Source organism: Anopheles coluzzii, chromosome 3 (genome assembly GCF_943734685.1).
Source record: "Anopheles coluzzii chromosome 3, AcolN3, whole genome shotgun sequence".
Taxonomy (NCBI): domain Eukaryota; kingdom Metazoa; phylum Arthropoda; class Insecta; order Diptera; family Culicidae; genus Anopheles; species Anopheles coluzzii.
In genome coordinates this window covers 71494388-71521093 of record NC_064671.1, presented here as the reverse complement: position 1 = coordinate 71521093, position 26706 = coordinate 71494388, and the positions used below count along the sequence as shown (strand labels likewise).

At 46.7% G+C, this 26706-nt stretch overlaps 5 protein-coding genes across 6 annotated transcripts; 2 read left to right on the top strand and 3 right to left on the bottom strand.

The window, feature by feature from the left end:
• Positions 1–11763: 11763 nt before the first annotated feature.
• On the bottom strand, positions 11764–15528 carry LOC120957045 (inosine-5'-monophosphate dehydrogenase). The gene is made up of 4 exons (XM_040378973.2): positions 15062–15528; positions 14821–14971; positions 13251–14449; positions 11764–13181 (listed from the first exon to the last, which is right to left on the bottom strand). Exons 1-4 carry the CDS (start codon positions 15142–15144, stop codon positions 13076–13078), a joined length of 1539 nt encoding a protein of 512 aa, XP_040234907.1. The 5' UTR covers positions 15145–15528; the 3' UTR covers positions 11764–13075.
• Positions 15529–16311: 783 nt separating this feature from the next.
• LOC120958046 (DNA replication complex GINS protein PSF3) lies at positions 16312–17528 on the top strand. The gene is made up of 3 exons (XM_040380588.2): positions 16312–16738; positions 16813–16918; positions 16983–17528. Exons 1-3 carry the CDS (start codon positions 16636–16638, stop codon positions 17386–17388), a joined length of 615 nt encoding a protein of 204 aa, XP_040236522.2. The 5' UTR covers positions 16312–16635; the 3' UTR covers positions 17389–17528.
• On the bottom strand, positions 17457–18559 carry LOC120958047 (ATP synthase subunit d, mitochondrial). The gene is made up of 3 exons (XM_040380589.2): positions 18342–18559; positions 17792–18095; positions 17457–17670 (listed from the first exon to the last, which is right to left on the bottom strand). Exons 1-3 carry the CDS (start codon positions 18461–18463, stop codon positions 17578–17580), a joined length of 519 nt encoding a protein of 172 aa, XP_040236523.1. The 5' UTR covers positions 18464–18559; the 3' UTR covers positions 17457–17577.
• Positions 18560–18901: 342 nt separating this feature from the next.
• On the top strand, positions 18902–20423 carry LOC120957007 (nuclear speckle splicing regulatory protein 1). Its single transcript, XM_040378910.2, has 2 exons — positions 18902–19207; positions 19268–20423. The coding sequence occupies exons 1-2, from the start codon at positions 19053–19055 to the stop codon at positions 20373–20375; spliced, it is 1263 nt and encodes a 420-aa protein (XP_040234844.2). The 5' UTR covers positions 18902–19052; the 3' UTR covers positions 20376–20423.
• On the bottom strand, positions 20412–22125 carry LOC120957006 (NADH dehydrogenase [ubiquinone] 1 alpha subcomplex subunit 10, mitochondrial). Of its 2 annotated transcripts, none has more exons than XM_040378908.2 (3): positions 22000–22125; positions 21536–21804; positions 20412–21455 (listed from the first exon to the last, which is right to left on the bottom strand). In XM_040378908.2, exons 2-3 carry the CDS (start codon positions 21767–21769, stop codon positions 20490–20492), a joined length of 1200 nt encoding a protein of 399 aa, XP_040234842.2. In that variant the 5' UTR covers positions 21770–21804; positions 22000–22125; the 3' UTR covers positions 20412–20489. The 2 variants fall into 2 exon arrangements, with proteins under 2 accessions (XP_040234842.2, XP_040234843.2); XM_040378909.2 differs by lacking the exon at positions 22000–22125 and adding an exon at positions 21887–21994.
• Between the last annotated feature and the right edge of the window lie 4581 nt (positions 22126–26706).

Sequence of the window (26706 nt, the reverse complement as noted above, 5' to 3'; positions counted from 1 at the left end):
TCTATTCCCCCCTTTCCTTTCACTCCCTCTAATTGGAATTCCCCCCTACCCTCCCTTACTATGCTTTGTCCCGGGGTTTTGCTCTTTGTCCAGCGCTCACCGGGTTATTGATTCAACCCAAATCATCTCGCAGACAATCTCTCGTATCTAAATAATCCGTAGCGCCGGTGCTGTTGCCGGTCCAGGTCCTGTGGTTGCCCCCCTCTGGACTGCCCATCGCATCGGGTGAAATGTGAGCATGGTCCACACAGAATACGGCACGAAACTCCGCTCCTTTAAAGCCATTTCGTTCGGCACTTTAGCTGGCACCGTACTTTAAATTATCCTCCCAAACGACCATGGCAGCCCAGAGGGGGAATGTAGTACGAAGCGGCGAGCTGTAAATTACGGTACAGAACGCCTCCCCACCTCTTTTCCCTCTGTACAATACTGCCACTCCAAACGCTCCGAAGAAATCCCCGGGATCTTGGAGATCGAGGATAAGTACCACCGGACACCCAGGCAAGCTTGTGTAACACGGCGCGGGTACGCGTACGAGTGTGATGAGCCATTTTCTTCGATTGAAGTTCGCAAGAACGATGGCATTGGGAAGCGGGAAGAAGTATAGCAAAAAAAAAAACAAAACCCCAGGCAAAGACACACCAACAACACACACACACACACGCAACAAGATGGAACAGCAGCTCACCGAAGAACCGAACACACAAAAAAGGTAGAAAGAAAGGTTAGACATAATTTATGTAAAACAGCATAAAAATGGCCAACACCAGAGAGGGGGGGGGGGGGTATGAGAAGAAAAGAAGGCAACATAAACAGAGAGGAGAATGAAACACAAAGACGCATAAAACATTGCACCATCGAATGAGAATGAGACAGAGAGAGAGAGAGAGAGAGCGCGCCAGGGAGGGTTTTTGGCAAGCTTTTGATCTTGTCGTATCAATGGGGAAGCTTGTGACGGAGGGGAGGAGGGGTAAGATTAACCCAGGGGAAGGGGAACCGAAAATTGAACCCGAGAAACCGAGCAGCTCGTAGCTCCAATTTCCGAGCACACAATCCTCCGGCAATGTAGAGGCCGCGGTGGTAATAAGACGGCAAAGGATAAGACACTTGCGAACTTCCGAAGTCTGATCCGGGCGGATTAAGATCCCTGCAAGTGAAAGCAGCACCAGAGAGAGAGAGAGAGAGAGAGAGAGAGACGGTGAAGGGATATAAATTGGAGAATAAAGTGTACCGAACACGCGCGCTGCTCCATCGCAATCCAAACGGGGCCAATATCGGGAGCGTCGTCTCCATTTGCTTCAGCAGTACGGGTAAGTCCCCGGGATCTGCGGGAAAGCGTCGCGGTCTGCCTGCCTGCCTGCCTGTGTGTGTGTGTGTGTGTGTGTGTGTGTGTGTGTGTGTGTATCGGGATGCTATAAAACATTGGGCCCTCCCCTTCGCTGCCATTGTTGTTGTTGCTGTACGTGCCCTTGTTGGTGGGGACCACCGTTACCTAACCCTGCTGGGGCTCCGGGCTGGTGCGCTCCTATTCCCTTCGTCCTTCCTATGCCGAGACGTGCCGAGCAACGTAATGCCACTGGTTTATGTACCCGCCGAGTGTTGTCAGCTAGCAGAAGGAGGTGATAAGGGGAAAAGCTGTGAGTTTGGGGAGGAAATTCGTTTGTCATCTTTTTTTCTTTTTTTTTTTGGCGTGTTTTTTGTGACGGTATACACCTTTGCCTTTTTCCCTTTTGGCTTTCGTCGCGGCGAGCGGCATGCGCACACGGAGCAAGCCATGAGCTGCCGCTATTAGGCAGCCCGTGGTCGTCGTCTCCTGGCACGTACAACCTCACAGCAGCGCTTACTCGGCACTGTGTGTGTGTGTGTGTGTGTGGAAAAATGGGAAAACCATCAGCACAAAACAGCGGTAAGGGGGGGGGGAGTTTTAAAGTACTAGGAACCCCCCATTGCCCACCTACAACCTGTCTATGGCTGTGTGTGTGTTTGTGTGTGGGCAAATACACATTTTTTTCGCCGTTATTTAAGACCGACGATTTTCCCGCACGATTAGAGTGTGATGGAATGCTTTAAGGTAGTTAGGGATTTTCATGCACCCATCCCGGGGGGTGGCCATGTCGCTTCGCCCGCCTTGTTTTTGATAGAGTAACGTATTAATTTTAGTGTAGTTTGGCAGTGGCCCGATGACTGATGGCTGTGTCCCGGAGAAATGGAGAATGATTGTTACAAATTGTGGATGAAAATATTCGTGTGCAATCTATGGGTGACGAGGTGAGGGAGGTGTTGTTAGATGTCTTTAACGTTTTAAAGAGAGTTTTTCTATGTATTTTTGTTTTTGGTGTTTCATTGTGTTATGGTATGAAGAGAGCAGTTTAAAGGCATTTTTCGGTTGCAATTTAACCTTATTTTCAATGTTTTGTAATGGAAACAATTTAAACATCACGTTTATTTCTTCAAAAGTGAAGTAATCATTTAAAAAAAAATATGCTTTTTTATTTCAAATGATGCAAAATTAAGTTCAAAATGGTATTTAAATCAAATCATAAAGAAAGCAAACTACAAAAGGAACATAGAAAAAAGAGGAAAGAACACAATATATTTGAAAACACATGGAAAAAGTGGCAAATTGAACCAAAATACCGCCAAAGAACGAATAAAATGTTTATTTCAGTTAGAAATAGAGCAGCACACTACACAAGGAAGATAATAAAAATGAACATTTAAGACATTTTATTTTTCGGGAAAAATCACTTCTGCATCATATTGATGTATTGTAATTAAAAACTTGCATGATTTGCATAACTAATTGACAATTGACAATCATTAAAGAAGACAATTTACAGTATAAAAAAATGTGAAATTCATGTCTAAATAGCGTTTTTTTTTAAAATTTACTATGAAAATTGTCAACTCATGCTTAGGAAAATATTAATAGATCATTAAAAAACCAATAATTGAAATAGGTAAACAGAAGTAAAAGAAAAACATGGCAAAATACTGTAAAACAAATATCTGTATAATGTTATAAATTACAATATGCATAAAAAAAAGATTTATATAATTCACTTATAAATGGTATCACAAAATCGACAGAGCAAAACACAACAAAAAAGATAGAAATTCATAAACAACATAAACAAAAAGACAAACTACAAAAGTTGAAAAACAAGAAACAAGTTGTTGAAATTGGGAAAAAATTACGACAAAAAGTACTCCAAAGAAGAAAGATAAAACGCTTCTAGCGAAAAAGAAAAGACAACCCCAATCCCAGAAACGCAGAACAGTAAACTGCAAAATTGCAAACAGACAACAACAACAAAAAAACATACACACACTTTAACCTTAACTTTGTTTTAGGAACCTTTGTGAGCGAAGCGAACTAAGACGTTGGCAAAGCCTGTGCGAAAGCCGTATCAAAGGGGGAAAACATGGGAAAAGTCCGCTTGCACAAACTGACGCACGTTTGCTATCGCTCTGGGAGGATAGGGCCTGCTCACAGCGTCAGCAGTCAGCACAGCAGCAGCAGCAGCAGCAGCAGCACAACCGGCCACCGTTTCAAGCGGGCATTTTCGTCCGGGCCGGCTTGTAGTTCGGTTGCACACCGCCAGGTGGCCACGGAGATGAAATTTTCGTTTGTTCCCTCCACAAGCCAGTGGTGGTAGTGGTGGGTGTACTCTCACTCCAAAAAGGGCCCCGGGAACCATCATCATCCCGCCCGTGCGCGCCCCGTTCCGCTCCGTTCCGTTCGTCGCCTCCGGTGTCGCCTATCTGCGCCACACCACCCCATTCCTAACCACTCAGCAGGTCCATCCACCCACCACACACACACACACACACGTACATAGACACACCAATCATATTGCGAACGTCCCCTGCAGCACCGCGGGGCGATGGTGGTGGAGGTGGTGCGTCTCTCGTTGCGCGTTGAGAGCGCGCGCGAGACTCTTGCGCTCGGTGTTGTCTCTACCGAAATAGCATTTATGCTGGTGGCTGATGGTGGTGTAGCCTCTCTGTCACACTCCCTGGTGCTCGTCTGCTTTCCGATCTTCCATCTCCACCCACTTCCTACGACTCCATTCATCCGAATGCTGATTCCGAATCCCCTCGGCAGCCGGCAGCCGCCCTGGCAGGTTCTTTCTGTTCCAACTCCAACATAATCCTCGCGCCTTGTTCGCCATGGCGCTGTTGGTAGAGGAGACGTGCGCACAATGGTACATATTTTCCACCGTTTTCCCCACGGGGCCAAAACCGATTCGATCCTTTGCGCGCCGCACCACACCACCACCGCCACCCAGCGCAGCGCAGCAAAGGACGAAACGCCTCACGACGACGACGGCGGCGACTCCCGCCTGCTGTGGCAATGTTTTTCGCCGAGAGGTGGTTTTCACAAAACCCCCTTTTGCATCCTTGTACACCGCACACACAGACACACACACACACAGACAGAGGGGGATTGAGGGGTGGATGAGTGGTAGAGAAAAATCTATGCATATAGATTGGTTATTACCACTACCGAGTCACATCTCCTTTCTCTCTTTCTCATTTCCACCCCCAAAACCTTCCACCCTGCCTCCATTCAACGGGTCGTTCACGCGTTTTGTTGGCGCTGCGGTGGGGAGGGAAAGGGTGGCAAATGGGGGGGAATGGGGTGGGACTTTTCCTTCTCACGCACGCCCACGCACAATACGAAGGCTTCGATGCTTGTGCGTGTGGGTTGATGTGTGTGTGTGTGTGCTCCATTCCTTTTTTTTATGTCGTTCGACCACCGCCACACGTTTTTCTATATTTTCCACGTTGAATACACGATGGAGCACTCGAATCTGTTGCCTTCTTTCCCCCGCTCCCCCCATCGGTCGTTTGGCAATGGTCGACAATACGTGCGTATGATGGGATGGGGGAGCAGGGGGGGGGGAGGATGCGAAAATAAAAGATGGTGGCCGGTTTTGGTGGCAACCATCGGGAAAAATCCAATGGTTGCTATTCGGTCCGATTCGCAGAACGAACAGATCGTACCGAGCGATGGGAATGAGAAGAGTGGGGAGGGGTTTATGGGCAGCAAAGTGAAGTAGAGGGAAGAGAGAGAGAGAGGCAAGCGAAGTGTACAAAGAGGATAGGAAGAAGGAAAAACTCTCAGAAAAAGGAAAAGAACGATAAACGGGAGTGTTGAGTTTTCAACAAGGATAATTCCCCAGCATTTATATATACACACGTACGGACAGACACACACACACACACACACACAGCAGCAGTAGTAGGCCATGCTGTTGTGCGGTTGTGTATGTGTGTGTATGTTGGTTTGTCAGTGCACCCCACATCGGGGCACTCGCAAATGGGAAGAAAAATTGGATCGACAACATAATCGAGGATGGTATATGCTGTGTATTGGGATTGTGGGTTTAGGGGCGGGATCGACGCGCGGTTGATGGGTTTTGCATAGCACAAAACCTTGGTCTGGGGGAAAACTTGGAGACAATTCACTTCCTGTGCCGCTTCCGCTTCACCGCGTGTGCGGTTAGAAACCATCGACCTTCCCCGCCATGTTGGTCGGTTGGTGGACAGCCGGGTGTTTTGCCTTGCCTAACCATCTAACCTAAGTCCCCACCCCCCCTCCCCGCAGGGTAGAGAGGGTGGGTGGTATGGGGGAGGGGGCGGATTACTAAGGGCTGGAGGACGATGGGGGAAAGCGCGGGGTGGATTTTGTTGTCGGTGGTTTCGTTTCGCTGGTTTGCGGTGTTTATCTTCTGGCCAACCGTGTGGCCCTTACAGTGCGTGGCAAGCACATTGAACTTTGGAAATTTGTTGGCATATTTGTAGAATGTTTTGTTTATTTAAAAAAAATTGCTTGTACATTGATAAAATTCAACCACATTTAAAAGGTTCAAAGAGAGCTCTCATGTTCATCAAAGAAAAAAAACAATAAAACCTTAAGATTGGCACCTAATTGTTTGTGCTCCTAGACTATTCTTTACCATTTTTTGAAATATTTTCTGTAATTGTATGATTTTAGAACAATAGTTCTTTGTCAAATGATGTATAGCACTTAAATTTTTAATATCATAAATTTTCTAGAGTTAAAGCAAAAGTTGAAGGCTTGCTTTCGAATGATTGAATTACTATTTGGATTTTAAATTAATACAGTAATATTTCCCACTAAAAATACGTTATTTATGAATTGAGGTAAGCAGTTATTATGACAAATTTAATAGTTTTAAAATGGATTGCATAAATACCAAATTGGAGTGCAGCTTGAATTTTCTAAATATTGGGTCCATTTGTGATTCGTTTTTGTACCATTTTATATCCTCCCTACGTCACCCGGATCTGTGGTCTAATGACAGACGCGCCTGACTTCTGAAAGATCAGAACTAGATCGTTTCCCATTCGGAGCAGAGTATTCCTCTAGCCCAGTGATGTCAAGCTCGTTTTGAAACGCGGGGCCGTATTACGGTTCAAAATTACTTCAAATTTACTCATACTTTACTCTTCAGTGGCGGTCGTCGTCCCAACTCGGAAATTTAATAATTTATATTAAATTGTTCTGTGGTCATTTTGTTGAGGAAAAGAGACTACCAGCACAATACAGTCGACACCTCATACAATAATTCATACCTTTTTTGAGTGTTTGGTTTTTCATGGTTTTAATATATCGACCTGATTTTTGCCGAACCATATCTAAAGAGTTCCCTCATAAATGAAGTGGTAAAAGTGGTATTTCATTACATGATTTCCGAACCTTCCAGAAAGCCTCAATGTCGGAAAATTGGGAGAAAAAAATAATAGTCCGACTGTAGAGTGCTCTTAGGAAACAACTACTAAAACACATGCTACATGCCATCTTCGCTGATACCTTCCCAAACAAGTAACTATGTGTAACTTACTTCACTCTTCGACAATCGAACTATTTAAACTGAATGTTGAAACTTTCTTCTTCAATGGATAAACATTAGTACACCCGTTTTCTCTTATCTTATAATTTACAATCTATTTCTGACATATCTGCCCTGGCCAAAGACATTGATATTTAACATACTATACATACAAAAAAAGAATATAGTAATCATCTAGTTATTCTATTATTCTATCACCCTATAATCGCCAACGGTCGTGTCGGGCGGGCCTAACTTTGGGCTTAATAACTGGCTTTGGCTATCTTTAATTGATTTGACTATAGTGAGGATGAGAATGGTACCCCGAGACCATCAGTGCATTGGGGAATATAACGATGTTGTTTTTTAGAGGCCGTGTGACTCGAGGACTGGGGCGGTTCCGTAGTACAGTCATTAACTCGAACGACTCAACAACAAGCCCGAAATGGGTTCAATCCTAGAATGGACCATCCCTCCGTAGCAAGGATTTTCTAGCCGGCTACGTGGTTATGAATTAAGTCTCGAAAGCCTGTATAGGCCGGCATGTCCGCGTAGGACGTTACGCCAAATAGAAGAAGTCTGCCCTAGCCAAAGACATTGGTTTTTAATATACTATACATACAAAACAAAGAATATAATAATCATCTAGTTATTATTATACAATCGTTAACGGTCGTGGCGGGCGGACCCACCTTTGGGCTAAATAACTGGCTTTGGCTATCTTTAATTGATTTGACTATAGTGAGGATGAGAATGGTCCTCCGAAACCATCAGTACATTAGGGATTTGAGGGAACATAACGAGGTTGTTTTTTAGAGGCCGTAGGACTCGAGAACTCTATCACGAGATTGACCCAAATGATATAATATTTAACTTATTGCATCATTGAGTTCATCATTGATTCAGACGAAAGTGATTAGAGACTATTGTAAAAAAATATATATTTGTTCCAATTTTCATAAGCTACTGAACATCTCAATCTCTCATTAATTCCACTGACTTTTACTATAAAAACATGTGGAATAAATTTATCAATTCAATTTTCATAACATTTCCCCACAGCGTCGCACAACTTTCGCCCGCCACTGTAGCCGCCTGTCGCTCACGCTCTTATTATCCTGCCGACCTGCAAAACCATAGAATAACGAATGAGGTCATCTCTTGCTTATGGTGATGATACCGGGTCCTATGATTTCACCATCGATAGCGTCCCCGGTGCCAACCGGTACGAACTTGTTGTACTGCAAGCAAGCAAGCAAAACCAACTAAGAGTTGGCAAAAAAGTGGGAAAAAAGGGAGAGGAAGTACACTAAAGCACCTCCCAAATGGAATGAAAATTTGCCTTCCCCGTGATGCTTTTGCATCTCGCACGAAGAGGCCACATTTTCCAGGTGAATGTTTATCCGTGTGTGTGTGTGTGTGTGTGTGTGTGTGTGTGTGTGTGTGTGTGTGTGTGTGTGTGTGTGTGTGTGAGTTGCGAGACTCAGATTCCAATTTTGCTTAACGGAGTGACAAGCCGATCCTGCCAAAGACCATTACCAAAGCGAACCGTTTACAGCACTGTACAGCACTGTGTGTCCCACATTTCCGCCACAGCAAGGACATTACATTATTTTTGTGGCCCGTAGGTGGGGGGTTGGACTGATTTATTTCATTTACTGTTCCGTCAACGGTTTGGCACGCAACTTTTTCCTGTTTAGGCGAATTTAAGGTTCGTTTAGAAGCTCCATTTAGCATGAATCATAACGATATCGTAACTGATAAGGTAGAATGACACATAAAAAAAACAACAACCCCGAAGCCCACGCGTTCGAAACTCATAAAACAATGTTTTATTCCTCTCTAAATCCGGTGCGCGCTCCTAAACGCTGTCCACTATTATGATCGGGACGCGTATATAAATTATGGACATCATTCTCTCTCTCTCCTATCAATGCTCTTTTCCCACCACCACTACCGTCCACGTCGGTCGGTTGGTCGCACGTCGCATGAAAAGCATGCAGAGCAGCGCCGTTTGATCTTGTCGGCACTATGAATATATGAACAAGCTATGAATATTTAATCGATCGTAAAGAGACTCGGCTCGGATGTGGACTCCAGGCGCTAGGAGAGAACTTTTCCTTTTATTTGCCATTTTTGCACGCTTTGGCCATTTCCTGGGAAGATACCCGACCGCTTACGTACTTGTCGGGCATGCCTGGTCATCTGCCTGGCTGGACTATCCGTACGCCGCACTGTTAACGGGTGTAAAAACTAGCCGCGCACTTGTAATTATCGTGTTTTTTTCTTTGCAAAAAGTATGTTATCAATATGGGTTTGATGATTGATTAATTTAAGCGCGATGTTGGAGTAAATGTTTCGTGAAGTAAAGCGTGATAAAAAGGAAGACAAAAACGATGGACGATGAAATAATAAGGATCCGGACAGCTGATCCGGGATGGATCAGAATGCACACAAAACACGCCATTCAATGTTTATACGATCAGGACGATCAAGCACGAGGATCAAGGAACAATTAAGAAATGGATGATCTTAATAGTGTTGCTGCATGAACATATTTTATCATGTTATGTTTTACATTTAGATTGATTACAACACGTTTTTTCCGTTCGTTAATTTTACTTTGTTGCTTCGTGTTTTATCATGCTCTCAAGGCTCTTCACTGGGGTTCTCCAGGGTTTTTTTACCATTTCGCAGATAGTTTTGAATTAATTCTGCGTGTTTTTTTACTGTGTTACAACATTTTTTGCCAATAAATAGTTAATTTGGTGGTAGGGATACGCAATGTTCCTCCCAGGTACTGGAAAATCTTAGGACATATCAAGAGAAACTATTTCTGAGCCATTACAGGCGCTGGAAATGGTCCTTAAGTCATGAAGATCCTGCAGCTGATCTCAAATCCATACCGTTTTTGGAACTGATTCTGAGCCCATATAGATCCTGGAATTGATACTGGACACATACAGGACCTGAAACTGATTCTGAACCCATGTATGTCATGTAATTGATTCAGAACTAAATGGTCGTTGGAGCTTCCGAATTCATACTGATTCTGAAACTTTTTGGAAACTCATACCAATCCTAAGTGTAGCAGTACCAACTGATCCCGAACCAATACTGGAACTGATTACAAATCAATACCGTCCTTGGAACTTGTTCCGAATACATATCGGTCCTAGATCCCGAACCCATCCTGGAACTGATTACAAATCAATATCATCCTTGGAACTTGTCCCGAATACATATCGGCCCTAGAACCGATGCAAACTTGTTCGTCGCCATGGAACTAACTCTAGTTCTGGAACTCAAAAAGAACCCCAATTCTGGTGCTGGAATTGAACCCCAATCGTTATCGGACTTCGAACGTATACTGGCCTCAAATGATCCATTTCATGATACTGCTCTGGATTCTACATTGATCCTAACCCTAAACCAATCCAGGAACTGGTCCACAACTTCTCGACACTGGAACTTTTCCTGAACTCATACCGCAAAATTTAGCAAAAAAGTCAAGAACTCATGGATAAATTCTAAGAGTTTGATAAGAATCAGAAAAAATACACTAAATCCTTGTATCTGATCCAATACAAAACAGGAACTTGCACCGATAGACACTCACAGAACTGAACACATGTTCAACCGGGGATCAAAAGGAAAGGATCGTTCGAGTGCACAGTTGTCTCCAAATTCGGTGTATATTGAGTGACAGTCGTTGGCAGTGTTGCACACACACATATTAATTGAACCTTTGCAGAATAATTTATAACTCCTTTTTTCACACGAAACGCGACAAAAACATCTCGCGCGGCATTTGTTCGCGAATGTTCCGTCGAACGTTCGTTCTCCCCCGGCAAGGATCAAATCATCATACCATCAACAGCGTGAAGTGTTTGCTATATTTTCGGAAAATGGGGACCAAAACCGCGAAGAAGCAAAAGGAAAAACACGTACAAGATTCCCCATTTCCAACTGCTCCGCCCGGGGTCTCTGTGAGGGAAAGCTCCCGTTCGAGTGCTCTCGCGAACGGTAGATTTTCGCTCGAATCTGTCAACATCACAAATCTCGCGAATTGGGTTGGCGGTGGTGGGTGGTACAACTCAATCAACTTTTATCGATTGTCCCCGTTCGTTCGTTCGCTATGCGATGCGAAACCGTGTTGGCACCCGTGTTGTTGTTCAGCAATCACCGCCGTTCCGAGTTGACTTTTATGCCCCGAGTTTTCTACCGTTGAACCGTGTGTCCGTCCATCCGTCGGTGTCTGTCTCCGGGACCTGTGCTCTCGTCGGGTGACATTTTGCACGCCCGACATCTATTGTGTGTGTGTGTGTGTTAACGAGCGGAGCGTAAACTAAAGCTTCGAAAAAATAAATCCTTGTACACGGGGCTTGGCTCTCCACCATCGTACAGAAAACGTCCCGAGGAGTGTAATAACGAGCAAATGGACTGGAGATTTCGAGTATTTGCTGCACAGACAGAAAATAAATGAGATTGGGTTTTGTGTGTTCGGTTTGCTTCGGTGTTAAGCTCGTCTGCGTCGCATGATTAGAACGTATCGGAGCTGTGCTTGAATTGTGAGGAGAGACACGTTCAACATTATCTAACGCTTACACACTAATGTTAGTTCACACTCATAGAATGATTCTACATTTTTCATGTTTAAGATTAATCTTGATACTTACAATTTCGTTTAAAAAAAGTAGCTCTATTTATTAATAACGCTGAAGTTCAACGCATCACTGATGTGCCATATGGTAGAAGTGCTCTAAAATGAAATAAAAATAAGTACAATCGTTAGTTTTGCATTAGATCCTCATTAACATAGTTAATTTGTCCATACCTGGCCCGACATTTCACTCGTATCATCTTCGGATTACTAATAGCCATCAGCAGCATTAAAAGCTTTACTTTATATCGGACCATATGTTTCATCGGTCCATACATTTATTCACTTTTCATTATATCAGTGTCGATCGTACCCACAACTAACACTATTAGACACATAATTGCCATAAAAAGCTCAATAAGGTAGCTCCCCCTACATAGAGTTTGTTATTGTTTGTTGTTGTTGTTGTTTAATAACTTTCTACAATAGTACCGTTCGGAGGTTTGTTTAACAATCTTCCCTGCCTAGAGGAATTATTCCAGTATGGACAAACTTTTCTTCTTCACCATCTTGCTCTTGCTGGCGGTATGAACAACGTGGTCATGTGTGGAGTAACCCAAGAGTCCTTTGCGAAGGACTTGGGGATTTGGAAGAGGCTTGACGCCGGGACTCGCCCATCCAATTGGACCTGTTTTGCTCTTCTTCTATCGAATGCAATTGGTACACCTTAAATTTAACATATTTCACTGTCAGTAATTGTTTTCCTCCAATAATTGAAGCGGACTATTCACGTCTCTTTTACAATTGAAAGGCAAAAGGAAGTCAATTTGCTACACAACTGAAGCCATTCCCCACTCGAATGGCTGGCTGTGTTTGTAGTATTAATGCACATTTTGAATATTCCCACACCTAGGCCAACGTTGTGGTTGTTGAAATTAGTAACACATCTCATGTAATACTACCACCCCGAAAATTGCTCTTTGCCATGCTAATTTGGTTTCTCCAACGTGGAGAAAAGAGAACATGTTTTGTTTTGCAGTGGAAAACGGTTGCGGCGACGGCACGGTACGCGAAATCTACTTCTTGCTCTTTCTGTCACCGTTAAAAACAGCGACCAAAGAGAAGAAAGAGATTGAAATGGTTGTTTAAATCTTAAATTAAGGTGGCAGGCTGTGTGATTGATTGTTAAATTTTGTTGCCATATTTTTGTTTCACGCAAACTTAAGCTTAAATAAATGTGTTTTGGGAGTGTGATTTTTGCTTTTTACCGTTGCTAACAAAGAAAAACGTCGCTCGCGTTGTACGCCTGCAACTACCTGTAAGCTGTGTCGCGTATGTCCAAATGTTCCCTAACTCCCATGGTTTGTATGTTTGCTAGAAACATGCCTTACTTAATAACTGTCACGAACTCTACACAGTATGCTTACAGCGGTAGATGTTAGACAAATGTGATCACTTTTAGCCCCAAAATTTCAGTGTCTCGCTGTTGCAGGGCGTTTCTCTTTTTTTAAGTGTCTGTGCCACCACAAAATGCCGCTCTGCGCTGCGCCTTCCATCGAACCGTACCGGAGACCCCTCACGGAAGGTGCTCCTGGGCGTTGGGTTGATCTCAGAACAGGCGCTTCTCGTACGAGAACAGACCGTGCACGTTACCCTCGAGCTGGGCCGAGTGGGTGCGCTTCATGAAGCGCAGCTCACCGTTGTAGATCATTTTTCTGCAGGAAAACAAACGATGAGTAATTAGATTATTTTGCAAAAAATGCATAAAAACTATCAAAACTCACCTTAAGTTAGCGATGGAACGTGCGCCAATGTCCTGGCAGCTGTGCTGCAGCCCGCACAGCAGGTACGGCACGAAGCGCAGGATCGAGCCCTTGTCCACAATCGAACCGCTCACGCCCTGCGCCACCCGCATCTTCTCAATCTCCGTGTGGTAGTAGCGCGAGCTGGCCGACCCCTTGCCGTCCTTGCGCTCCATCGCCTCCAAGCTGCCCATGCCACGGTACTTCTTCAGCCGCACGCCATCGCTGAAGTAGTACTCCCCGGGCGCCTCCGAAGTGCCGGCCAGCAGCGATCCCATCATCACCGCGGACGCGCCCAGCGACAGCGCCTTCACGATGTGCCCGATCGACTGTATGCCACCGTCCGCAATGACCGGCACGCCGTACTGGCGGGCCAGATTGCACACCTGATACACGGCCGTGGCCTGCGGGCACCCGCACGCCATCACCTCCTGCGTGATGCAGATCGAGCCCGAGCCCATGCCGACGCGCAGCGCATCGCACCCGGCCGTGATGAGATTGTACGCCTGCTGGCGCGTCACCACGTTGCCCGCAATCACCTGCAGCGACGGGTACTTCTCCTTGATGTACTTGATCATGTTGATCTGGTAGAGCGAGTTGCCCTGGGACGAATCGAGCACGATCACGTCCACCCCGTTCTGGTACAGCAGCTCCAGCCGCTCCTTGTCCTCGTCGCGCGTACCGATCGCAGCGCCGACCAGCAGCTGCTTGTTGCTGTCCTTCAGTGCGTTCGGGTAGGTGCGGCCCTTCTTCAGATCGGTGCGCGCAATCAGTGCGACCAGCTCGCCCGTCTTGTTCACGATCGGCAGCTTGCCCTTTTTGCTCTTCTCCATAATGTTGTTCGCTTCCTGCAGCGTCACCCCGTTCGGGGCGGTAATGAGATCCTCCAGCTTCGTCATGATGTCCTTCAGCTTGATGTCCACGTCGTGCTCGCGGAAGTCGATGTCGCGCGACGTCACGATGCCGACCAGCCGGGTGCCGATTTTGCCATTCTCCGTGATCGGGTAGCCGGTGAAGCCGTTCTTGCGCTTCGCCTCCAGCACGTCCGCGACCGTGTTTTCCGGCCCCATCACCAGCGGGTCGCGGATGAAGCCATGCTTGTACTTCTTCACCTTGTGCACCTCGTTCGCCTGGTACTCGGGGGTGCAGTTGTGATGGATAATGCCGATGCCACCGCACAGCTTTTGTGTGGAATGGGGATGGAATAGCCAAGAAATAGAACAGCAAACGTAAAAAAACGATAAGTAAACTAATGCCTTGTCTGGGGCATTTTTGTAGGGTTTCTTTCTCTCACGCTCTCTTTCTCTCTAAAGACATCACCAGGAAACCTTTTAAACGTTGCTGTCGAACGCAACAAGTGCAGGGGTTGAGACAGGGGTGGAATTATTATTTCTCTTGCGTCACACCCTCCTCAACCCCCGTTCGGCAGTCCATCCGCAGAAAAGGTTTGTTTTTCAAAACACACATGCCGCGAGCTGCAAACACACACACACATGCCGCGAGAGAGGGAAAGAGCGAGCGAGAATGTGAAAGAGAGGAGCGCTCTACTCACCGCCATCGAGATAGCCATTTCGGCTTCGGTCACCGTATCCATGGGCGAGGAGACGAGCGGTGCCTTCAGCATGATTTTCTTCGTCAGCGGCGAGGACAGGTCCACCTCTTCCGCCGTGAAATCGATGTAACCCGGCAGGATGATAAAGTCACTGAAAGGGTATAACAATATAGCAGGGAAGCGACGGGGTACCAAAACATATGTTTCGGCCAGATGCTGGACCGCATCACCACCTACTTACTTGTACGTCAGGCCGTCACTTTTCCGGAACAGCTCCTCGCAGGAAAGCCCATCCTGCAGATTGTTGGACGTGCCGTTCTCCATCGTCCTTAGTCCGGCCGGAATTAACCACGCGTTGCCTGTTGGCCACACACCAAACACACACGCACGCACGCACGCCTCTTTAGGATTGCGCAAAAACACGTGGTGATGGGGAAACTCGATACACCGTGTGGCCGAGTGGTGTTACCACGCAAATTTCGTGGTTCGTGAGGAGCAAAAAGGCGACAGCTGTTTGTTTTGAGTTGAGCTGGAATGATAACGCTAACGGTTGCAATGGGGTTGTCGTGTGTTTTGCGGTGCAAAAAAAATGGTAGTTTTTCCTCGTTACAATACAGGCAACAGATTATTGGCACCGCGAGAGCAACTTCCACTCCACCACATTTGCCACAAGAAATTGAACGTTTCGTGCCCGGTCGGAGAGTGTCGGACCATGTCGCACTGTTTGACAGTCAAGGTGGCTTCAATTTACAACTTCGCGCAGACACACCGCATTGAGAAGTGGACCCAGGATCAAAGTGGCCAGAAATACTGATTTTTGAAATGCCTACGCTGAAACTACCAATTTTTCATCTATTCTACCGAAAATCACAGATTTCTGCATAACACTGACTGACAAGTTATGAAACTATTTCACAAATCATTTTTTGCATTAAATTCCATTGAAATCACTAGCGAATAGAACAAGAAGCTCAAAAATGTCAACTAAGGCAGCGCTCTAGCAGCAATCGAACACGTCATCGAAGAAGAAAAATATATGGGATTAGACATGTTCGATTTGATTACCAACAAATCGAACATGTCTAGTCCCTTACATTTTTCATGTTTGAAGTCGTGTTCGATTGCTGCTAGAGCGCCGGGTAAGGCCCATGTCATTGCTTTTTCGCATGCGATTTTATCGGAAGGCATGTCAAATTTTTGTATGGGATTCGACAGATAACGTCGGACAATGAAATCGTTGCAATTCGTCACATTGAAACTGAGCTAAAAATTTAAAAACCTACTGACAACTACAGTGAAGCGCCGTTTATCCGGGCTTCTCGGGACTTGACCTCGACCGGATAAGCGAATAACACGGATAATGAGTCAAATGATATATTTTATCATCAATTTCTGATTAGTTCTTTAAAAAATTCTTATTTTTTGATAAAAATAACCCAGTTTTTATTAACTTCATGTTTTTCCCATTAGAATATTTGAAATTTGCCATGAATTATAGTGTTTTTTGTTATGACAATGTGCTCTTATAACCGCTTTTTTAAATATCCTCCTCATAACGCAATGTCACCTTTGTATTGAACTGTCATTTCTCAACAGCACGGATAAACGGAAAGCCGGATAAAAGGTACCCGGATAAACGGCGCTCCACTGTACCACAAAAAACAGAAATTGCTACCGAAAACCGCCAAAATAATCTGGTCACACTGTCCAGGAGCGTTCGCAAACGGAAAACAGCTGACAGGTTGCGCTTGCCACAGACCAAAGGGCGCTAAAAACGTTGAAAATCAAAATAGAAAATTTTGGCTACGAATCGCAATGAATATTCCAAGCTTTCGGCCCAATTACTACAGCCTGGACGATATTGCGATAACGCAGGAACGCATACCATGCCGCACGACGCAGGATCTCCACATGATGGGTAAGGGCGATATGATGTGGGTGGCAGTGGCCATTTTCCAACCACTGACTGAGCGCTTTTGTGTTGTGTTGCAGGTTTTCTGGACGCTTCGGAAAAATCTCCCAACCTATCGAACAACCACACGCTCGAGCTTCCGCTTTGGGTGATGCTCACGCAAGACGATAGAAATCCACACTTTGAGTGCGTAACGCCTTGCTTTGCGGAGTAATTTTAAGGCCAACTATGATTATCTTCTCCCTTTTAGAGCTCTTGTCCCCGACGTCTACAGTGCGGCCTATAAGGAAATCTACCAAGCGGATGCGAATTACGTGGAGCTTGGTGCGCTTTGCAAGTTTTACTTCGAGCTGGGCATGTACCTGACGCGCTACCAGAACAACAACAGCGTGGCGGAGATGCTTTACACCACGGCACAGGAGCGGCTCAAGGGGCTGAAGGATCTGTGCCAAAATGTCGGTAACGATAGCTTGAACGTGGCCAGCAAGTTTGACTTCAGCGAGCGGTTGCTGTTCAACGAGGGCACCAAAACGAACAAGTTGTTCGATGATTGGCTGCAGGAGCGGCAGGTCCACATCAAATCGACCGAGATCGCGATTAACATACGCAAGCGGAAGCGAAGTCCGGACGGGGAAACGCAGGAGGAGCAACAATAAAACGGGAAATTGCTTTTTCTTTGGTCAAAATACACGGGGTTGTTTCTTCAAAAACGAATCTGCTGATGTACGGTGTGTTGTTAGCGAACAGCAATCTGCTTTATTTCTATTCCGGATCTACGCCGGCCGGTACCAATCGTTGACGTCACTGCGCGCTCCACAATGAGCCGACCCCGTCGTCGTCGTCGCTTAATGGTGTGGCTCAGCGTTCGGTGCACCAGGTTCCTGCTCCTCCGGGGTGTGTGGCCAGAACGATGGACGGTTGATGGGATCCAAGGCTTGCTAAAGGGGGGAGAAAGCGAATGGGAAGCAAGCATTTAGCAACATCCAGCAGGAAAGCGACCACATGTCATAGCACATAGGCTATGAGGCAGGCAGCAACATAGGCACATGTCGACCTCACCTCAGGGAATGAGTCTTTGAAGTCCTCCATCGTCATCTGGTCGAACGGCAGCAGCGCCTTCAGGGTGGCGATCTGGGTCTGGTAGTCGGAAATGCGCACCTCCGACTCCTTCACGAACTTGGCGATATCCTGCTGGACCTCCTTCTCCTGCGCCTCCACCAGCTTGGTCACGTTATCGGCCGGGTACGGGATCTGCAGGCCTTCGTACGCCTTCTGGAACTTGTCCACCATGCCGGCCACAGGGACATTCTTCTTGTAGAACGACCAGTCAATTTTCGGCGGTGTCTCCGGGTTGGCAACAACGCTGTGGTAAGAGAGTGGTTACGGACGGACGGGGGGTGACACAAAAAAAGTTACAAAAGCGATTACGAAACACAGCTCACTTTGGCGGTGCGGGACCCCTTCACGTCGGTGTTGTGTCACGGGCAGTCTCCACCACTGACAGCTAACAGGGACGTGATGGTGGAATCTCTTCCAATGGAGGGATTCTGCCTGTATGCCGGACGGGGAGCCCTCCCGCCCCCGCGGGCCGGGGAAACCTTTTACCCACCTGCGCAGATATTTGTCGCTCTTCGTCTTGAACGCGGCCAGGTTAGCCTTCTGGTTCGGGGGCACGCGCTCGGCCAGAGCGGCCCAGTTCACACTCGATTGAGCAATTCGACGGGAGGCCATCGTGCGCGTTTTCCAAAATAATCACCGACACAACTCCGGACAAAAATATGTGCGATTCTGCTTTCGGCGAGAATGAGAAAATCGTGCTTACATAATTTGACAGGTCCGGACATAGTGCTCGAATCGAGCAGCTCGTTGACAGCGGAGGCTAACAGTGGGAGCGCGTTCATGAGCAAATCGTTTTATAAAATTAAATAAAAAAGATTACAAGATTACACAAAATAGAAAAACAGATTCAGAACACGCTTAAGCTAAAAGAATGTGACTGGTTGCCTCCAGTTTTCAGCTAAATTTTCCTTTGTTTTCAAAAATAAAAAATAATAATAATAATAATAATAATAAATAAATTGATTTAAATTATCTCACGCCAGGACTCCACAGAGCATAACACGGAGCGCAACATAACAACTGACAGCTGCTAAACGCTTTATAAAACGCTTTATTGCCGGTACCATGTTTTGAATATCCTTAGTAGGCCGCTCATTTTTCGTTGAAAAGCTACCAACCTACTGCGATGACCGATAGTTAATGAAACGCTTTACCTCCTTTCCCAAGCGTTTTCTCAAGCGTTTGGCAGCTGTCAGTTGTTATGTTGCGCTCCGTGTTATGCTCTGTGGAGTCCTGGCGTCAATCATTCCCGCTGCCACATTCATTGTCCTTGTGGTCGACCAGACTCATCCAGTTTGTTTGCCGCCGTTTGTTTACACTCGTTCCGCGCGAGCATCATTCCACGATGTCCAAAAAGTAAGTTTCTCGTGATTTACTTCACAAATTCGAAATAATCTTGCAATTCCTCTCCTTCAGATACGGTTTAATTGATCGTGCCGCCGATACCGGTCCGGTGAAAAAGCATGCCGCCTTCGCCAGTGACTCCGACTCGGACGAGGCCGGCACGAGCAAGGTGAAGATCGAGCTGGGCGCCAACCAGAAACGCCAGGCACAGGCCGCGCAGCAGAAAGCGATCGAGGAAGACCCGACGATCTATCAGTACGACGAGCTGTACGACGATATGGTGGAGCAGCGGGAAAAGACGGCCACCCAGGGGAAGGAGCAGGCGGTGGACCGGAAACCGAAGTACATCGGCAAGCTGATGGAGACGGCCGAGCGGCGCAAGAAGGAACAGGAGCGCCGGATCGAGCGGCAGGTGCAGAAGGAGCGCGACGCGGAGGGCGAAAAGTTTAAGGACAAGGAATCGTTCGTCACGTCCGCGTACCGTGCCAAGCTGGAGGAGATGAAGAAGCTGGAGGAGCAGGAAAAGCGCGAAGAGTACCTGGAGACGATCGGGGATGTTACGAAGCAGTCCGATTTGGGCGGGTTTTATCGTCACATTTACCAGCAGAAGACTAAGCACGAGGAGAAAGGTGATGGTGAGAAGGAGGAGAAGGAGGGCAAGGTGGACACAAAAGCGGAAGAGGTGACAGAGGCGGTGGAAGAGCGTGAAAAAGAGTCCCCGGAGAAGGTGGAAAAGCAGGAGCGTCCCAAGGCGTCCTCACAGCGGGAAAGGAAATATCGTAAGCGGGTGTCGGATGATGAAAACGAGGCCGTGGCGGAAAGTAACGAGCCCAAGGAGAGGACACATTTGCAGTCGAACTTGGATGCGGATTCAGATTTCAGCATCGATTCGGACAGTAGCAGCGAGGATTCGGAAGGCGAGCAGGAAAAGGATCAACCAAAGGGTGAGCCTGTTGAGGGAGAAAAGGAAACGAACGGACATGCAGCAAGCGCACCCACCGTGCCGGTTGAAGGTGCCCAGGAATCGGTGAAAGAGGAGGACACGGTGGAGGAAGAACCGGCAGCGAAAAAGCCCAAACCACCGCCAATCGACATTTGGAAGAAGCGAACCGTTGGCGATGTGTTTGAGGCGGCGCGACAACGATACTTCGAACGACGCCAGATGCAAGAATCCTGCTAACTGTCAAATAAACAAGCAATTGCACGACTGAGGGTGTTAAGTTAACAATTTAGTTTATTACACTGCGACTCCTCTCACAGGAAATTATGGTGCCCGGGTATTGTTGCAAGTATCTTACAGCGTGTTGCGGAAGTCGGCCTTCATCTTGGTGAGGATGCCGGTGTCGCCGCACTCCTCGTTGTAGCCCTTGCGGAACTGCATGCCCGGGGCCGAGTACCAGACGTCGTACCACGCCTTGAAGTCGTCCGGCGATACGGTCAGCTCGGGCACGTCGAACCGCGGCACGTTCAGCGAGTTCATCAGGTCCGGCTTGTTCATGTACCGGCAGCGGGCCTCGGTCCAGTCCTCCTCGTTCTCCATCACCCAGTCGCGCATCTTCGGATCGTCCTTGTCGAACCGGTCGAAATCGATGCGCTCGATGTCCTCCACCACCACCTCCGTCTCGCCGTAGTCCGACCAGTCGTAGATCAGCAGCTCGGCGTGTGTGCTGATGTCCTTCAGATACTGCTGCTTGTAGATCGTCTCGATGTCCTTCAGATACTGGTCGGTCAGGGCCTTCGAGTTGACCTCCGCCGGGTTGGCCCGCTTCTTGATGCGCTGCTTCACCACGTCCACCGGCACGTCCAGATAGATGACCAGGTGGGGCTTCATCAGGTCGCAGAACGTGTTCTTCACCAGATCGTAGTACACCGAGCGGGCACCCTTGGAAACGTACCCGTTGCGGAACATCGCCTCGAGAAAGACGAAGTCCGAGTAGACGCTGCGATCCAGCACCACACCCTCGCCCGTACTGAACAGATGGGCCAGCGCGTCCGCGTACTGCGAGAAGCGCTCCACCAGCATGCGCACCTGGAAGGAGGCCGCGTTGCGGTGGGTCGGATTTTGATGGAATTTCGTCACGTCGAAGCTCTGCATGGTGGCGGGCAGCTTGGCATCGAGCTGGCGCATATCGTACCCGTACGGGTTGATGTAGTAGTTGTCCATCGTCACCTCCGGGAAGTATTTCATCTCCAGCTCCGCGGCCAGCTCCTTGGCGAAGGCGGACTTTCCTGCCGCGATCGGTCCGTCAACCACTACGACCTAAAACGGAAGCACAGACGGAGGACAGTTCATTGCGATTGGTGTTGCCATTTGTTGCTGCGTATTTCCAACCCGCACACCTTCGTGTTCTCGTCGAACCGGCTGGTCGTGTTCTTGCGCAGCACGTCCATGCACGCATTCCAGGCGGTGTATTGCTTCTCCAAGTACGGGAACGGTTTCGGCTTGCTCAGCTTCGAGCCGCGCAGCGTCTTGCCGGAGATGTTGCGCGCCGCGATGAAGAGCGGCGTTGCCGGGGACCCTGCCCCCGGCGTACCCTTCACCAGGCGAACTCCGATGCGGAAAACACCCGACATGGTTCGATGGGGCAGCAGTAGCAGCAGCACTAAAGCTGAAAGGGGGAGGAGTGGAGAGAAAACGGGATGATCACACAATCAAAACAACGTTCACTCCCGGTGCGGCAGTAAAATTACGTAAGAACGGAATCGGTTTACGGATGGCCAAAACGTCCGGCCGTACTCGGGTCACATGGATTGGGTGAGGGTGGAGGGGAAGCGTGAAGAAAAAGCACGGGCAGTGAAAATACCTTGCGTGAAAGACCAAAAGGGAACCGGGAAATGCTGCACAAGCTGATAAAAACACTTGGCAGCCTGAGTTGGGTCGAATATTTTCTTCGTTTGTGCTGTTTTAGATGCGTTTGACACGGTGCCAGCTGTCAAATTTGACGGGACGGGTGAAAATGATCTAAAACGATGGACAGCGGGAAGGCCACCAACAGCCACGTCAGATTGAATTTGAAAATTTTAAATTCAAATGAAATTAGTAAACAATCGTTTAATTTATATTTATGTTATTTTTGGTAAAAAATCACACAATGAATTCGGTTAGAATGCTAAAATGGTTTAAAATGGAAATGATCTTCTTTCATGAAAATGGTAAAATTTGCCATCGGTTAAATACTGTCTGTTAAACGGAGTCTTTTAGGACTCCTTCTGACCTGAGAGCTTGAACCGTTTAGATCCCGTTTAGGAGTCGCTTAGTGCATTTGTATCGCCTGGAATGGGTTCAGAATCAGTTGGGTTGGAGAATCTGCCTTAGATTCTATATAAGTTTCACGCCCTATCAGTTCATGGACTAATCATATGGGTCACGATCAAAATCATTTCAAGGACTAGAATGATTTCAATATCTGTTCCAGGACTAGTATAGAAGCAGGATCAGATCCAGGACTGGTATAGGTTCGGGATCATTCCAGGACCGATATGGATTCAGGATGAGTTCCAAGACCGTTGTAGATTCAGCACCAATTCTGTTATCTGGGTGTGGGTTTAATTCAGTTCCTGGACCAGTATGCATTCTTTGAAAAAGAGCTCTGGCAAATGTTCTGCATTAGTTTCTCTATATGTGCCCCTTGGATTTAAGAAGGATCTCGAAAAAGCGAAGTATTTAAGCGGAATATCCCAATCACCGTGTTGATTTAAATAGTACATTATAAAAATCCTCATGATAGAGTTTTGTTCTTTTTTCTTCTTTCGGTATTACGATCTTCGAAATTATGTTAAGAAGTTAAATCACTTCCAGATGTGAAACACATCTTATAAGAAGGAGAAAGTCGTTTATATTGCTTTATACTAGTCATTTCTTAATGGCTGATAAGCAAAGTATCAATATCTTTAACAAGTATAGTTATGACAGTGAAGTAGAATCTTTTTCTTCTTTTGGCACAACAACCGTTGTCGATCAAGGCCTGCCTGTGCTTGGCTTTCAGTGACTTTTGGATTACCCCCCATAGCAGGATAGTCAGTCCTACGTATGGCGGCACGGTCCATTTGGGGCTTGAGCCCATGACGGGCATGTTATTAAGTCGTACGAGTTGACGACTTCGAGACTTCGACACCCGCAAGCAGAATACTTAAAATAATAAAAGATTGCTTTAGAATGTTATAAGGAGGGTCCAGATAATTTTGAACTATACAAACCCTGGTCCGAACCAAACTATCATTTTCAATTCTTCGGAAAAATCCACAGATAAAAACTATGATCCTTGAAATGTACTCCCAAAACGGCACCGAAACTTTAACAATCAAGCGGTAAAATGGGTGCAGAACTGAATCCCACCAGACTAAAAGTTCACTAAGCCAACCGATATTAACGTTTGCGAAACGTTGTGTTAATCTTTCTCGCATCTATCATCACACCGTGCGCAGAGAATCCAAAGCTGATAGTGTTTTGATGACAAACAGACCAGTGACGATAGAAAAGAAACTAACTGAATTCAATTAAGAGCAAATGACTTCATTTCATCCCACACACATACCTTCGGATGCTTCGGCCCGGGTGCTGCATTGGCACAGGGGAAAAACTTTCACCGAAAAAGTTCCCGCTCGTCGAACCAACACCAAACCAAAGGAAAAGGTCCGAGTTGCCGAAGCTCGCTGTCTCTGCAGCTCAGAAAAGTTGTCCGCAAACTGGAACAGCTGTCAAGCAAACGTCTCATGATCATCATCTCGATCAAACGTAGATTAAAGGATGGTTTGAGGTTTGAGGTTCCAAAAAAAAAAAAAAAAAAGAAGAAACAAGGGCGCAACTTGAAAGCAAGCAAAAGAAAGTGAAGAGCGAAGACAAGAAAACTACTTACGAGTGAAACATCAATACTAATGCCAGCATCAATTGCATCGCCTCCTGTGGGAGCTAAGTATATCGGTCGCGTTCGTCGCCCGCAAGCCACGCTGCTGCTGCTGCTGCTGCACTTACGGCATGGCGTGCATCTCTGGCAGCGAGCGGCTCCTAATGCTACCGATGATCGGCAGAGCGATAGTGAGTGAGAAACTTTATCCGGCACAGAAAAGTGGCACGGAAAATGGGAAATGCCGCACACACACGCGCAAAACTTACCTGGGAACAGATATAGGGGAAGAAAACTTGAAGCGAAAAGTACGGTGCACTAAAAGTTCAGGCCACCATCCGTTCAAGGCGAGGGCACGGAAGGCAAAGAAACAAGTGCGCAACTAAGTTGTGACCAACCGTTTAGGTAAAGGTTAGCCGTAAATATCGTACCGGTGGAATGGGGAGAGAAAGACAGAAAAAGAAATGCAACAACAGTACGAAAATAACAAACACCGCAGACACTTTTCCCGGTACCAGGGGGAAAATGGAAACGCCCAAGGCAACAGACAGGTGAGTGAGCGAAGCGTATTGGCGTGTGTGTGTGTGTCTATGTACCTGCGTTGAGTCGAAGAATTATGTGGCAAGTTTGAAAGACGATAGTTTCTTCACTTTTCCGCTAGAGTAAGTGCGATGTGTGTTTCTCAAGGGGGATGCAGGAAAATGTTTATCTTCACAATCTTGGTCGGGTTAAATTTGTTTATGGTCGTGGTTTATTTTTTCCCGTTTATCATTTTTCACAACTTTCATATGCAAATTGGCACATCATTTGCTTGAGTGGAAAGCTGTAGCAAGTTAACAGCAAAGGAACGATAATTGGAAGGTTAGTAATTGGCTAGTGCTCTGTCAGGGTTCGCTTTGAGTATCTTCAAAGCAATTTTTCGCAACAACTTGGTCTTCGCAAACATCCAAGACATCTTTTGTGGCACAAATCGAAACGAAACGAACCGGAAAAAAGGAGTAAAAATTTAATAAAAGCCCATCTTTTGGCGATAATTTGGCGAGAACGCCGAGCGCGATGTGTACAGCCGGAAGCTTCCACGTGCTCACATCCCATTCCCGTTGAATCGCTCGAAACAATTCGCTTTTCGTTTCGTATCACTTAAGCGCAAAGCGTACAGGCCGCCAACTGGTGTTGGCGCCAATGCCGGTCGCGATTTGATGAAGTGATGATGGTAATTTTTCTCCATCTCGTATGTATCGCCATGCGACAATGAAGACAAACGATCTGCTGGTTGAGAGCGGACGCGTGCGCTTGGTGTCGTGCGCAAAACGGGAGGGGCTGCCACATGAATCGCGCGTCTTGGTGTGATACAAACATCTTCATCCTATAGAGTCGTATGCCGGCGTACGTCCTTTATTCTTTCATTTCCGCCACGAAAGCAATCGCAGCTGCTCACACATTTCGTGATCGTGATAGCACGCTGTGTGTGGCTTCTGTGCACTTTCCTCCCAACCGAATGGCGAAAATTTAATAATCGTAATTAAACTCTACTTTTCGTGCACCGACCGTGGACAGGGTCGGGTTAGCGCTGGAAGACACAGCCATGCAGAGAAAATTGGAAGCCCGAAAAATGGCACCCGGGTCCCATGTACACCAGAGACAGAGAAAACCTGCCCCCTCCCTCCAAAACCAGCACAGGTTGGCTCAGGATGTACGTGATTTTTTGGCGAAGAAATTGCTTCTGGGACGCCCCGGGTGTCCTAAGTTTTCTTCACTTGTCCAGGGCGTGCTTGCGTGCAGCGAGATGAAGCCATAGTTTGGGAAGGAAGGGGGGAGGTGGGCAAAAATTGTCACAATGGGATCGTTCTGGGTATGGAAAAGGATAGAAAAAAGGGTGAGCCCTAATTTCTAGCGAAGATAGGTAGTTTTGCACTTGCAGGGCAAAATGGGCGTAGTGCGCCGAGAAAGAAGGCCTATAATTGGTTGGACAAATTGGTTGGAAAGTTTATCGTAGGTAGTTTTGCGTGCAACATTTCACACAGGACCGCCAACTCCCAGTCGAATTGCATCACAATATCTATTTTTCATTTAATCTTCTTACTCACTGTCTCTTAGTGCATACCTTTTGCCATTTAATTTCACTACTGCGTCACCGAGAATTGCATACCTTTAGGCGCATTCGTTCAAAAGGATCGAAAAATCCGGTTCGAAGGACCATTCGTCACATATTGTAACACATCATTGCATATCTTTAGGCGTATTCGTTCGAAACGAACTAAAAATTCGGCTCGAAGGACCATCACTCGCAGAATGTTACACAGCATTGCATATCATTAGGCGCACTCGTTCAAAACGATCTAAAAATCCGGTTCGAAGGACCAATAACGGTGAGGCGGCCACAAAAATCACTCCCAAAAAGCACAACGTATCTAATTAAGATCAACAAAAAAACAAACGAATGCAATTTTAACAATCTCAGGTGTGAATTAACACGCCATAAAACATCGCTATTTAATTTCTTATTTAATTTATTACACTACAACGGCCTCGCACCGGAGCAGCGAACATTAAAACTAACTAACAGTCGGGCGCGTGTGGCGCGTGTATTCGAATGGTGGCGGGTGCGGTTGCCCGAATGGTTTAATCTAGACGTGGAAAGCTTCATCACAGTAATTAATGGCTGTT

What these genes read in the sequence shown, in the direction of transcription:
- LOC120958046 (XM_040380588.2), top strand. Translation starts at nt 16,636, where the DNA reads ATGAATATTCCAAGCTTTCGGCCCAATTACTACAGCCTGGACGATATT. An exon ending in GCAGGATCTCCACATGATGG is followed by an intron (nt 16,739 to 16,812) that starts GTAAGGGCGATA and finishes GTTGTGTTGCAG; the next exon opens with GTTTTCTGGACGCTTCGGAA. An exon ending in GATAGAAATCCACACTTTGA is followed by an intron (nt 16,919 to 16,982) that starts GTGCGTAACGCC and finishes TCTCCCTTTTAG; the next exon opens with AGCTCTTGTCCCCGACGTCT.
- LOC120958047 (XM_040380589.2), bottom strand. Translation starts at nt 18,463, where the DNA reads ATGGCCTCCCGTCGAATTGCTCAATCGAGTGTGAACTGGGCCGCTCTG. An exon ending in AGCGACAAATATCTGCGCAG is followed by an intron (nt 18,096 to 18,341) that starts GTGGGTAAAAGG and finishes CTCTTACCACAG; the next exon opens with CGTTGTTGCCAACCCGGAGA. An exon ending in TCAAAGACTCATTCCCTGAG is followed by an intron (nt 17,671 to 17,791) that starts GTGAGGTCGACA and finishes TCCCCCCTTTAG; the next exon opens with CAAGCCTTGGATCCCATCAA.
- LOC120957007 (XM_040378910.2), top strand. Translation starts at nt 19,053, where the DNA reads ATGTTGCGCTCCGTGTTATGCTCTGTGGAGTCCTGGCGTCAATCATTC. An exon ending in CATTCCACGATGTCCAAAAA is followed by an intron (nt 19,208 to 19,267) that starts GTAAGTTTCTCG and finishes CCTCTCCTTCAG; the next exon opens with ATACGGTTTAATTGATCGTG.
- LOC120957006 (XM_040378908.2), bottom strand. Translation starts at nt 21,769, where the DNA reads ATGTCGGGTGTTTTCCGCATCGGAGTTCGCCTGGTGAAGGGTACGCCG. An exon ending in GGTTCGACGAGAACACGAAG is followed by an intron (nt 21,456 to 21,535) that starts GTGTGCGGGTTG and finishes CTTCCGTTTTAG; the next exon opens with GTCGTAGTGGTTGACGGACC.
- LOC120957045 (XM_040378973.2), bottom strand. Translation starts at nt 15,144, where the DNA reads ATGGAGAACGGCACGTCCAACAATCTGCAGGATGGGCTTTCCTGCGAG. An exon ending in AGTGACGGCCTGACGTACAA is followed by an intron (nt 14,972 to 15,061) that starts GTAAGTAGGTGG and finishes ATACCCTTTCAG; the next exon opens with TGACTTTATCATCCTGCCGG. An exon ending in AAATGGCTATCTCGATGGCG is followed by an intron (nt 14,450 to 14,820) that starts GTGAGTAGAGCG and finishes TCCACACAAAAG; the next exon opens with CTGTGCGGTGGCATCGGCAT.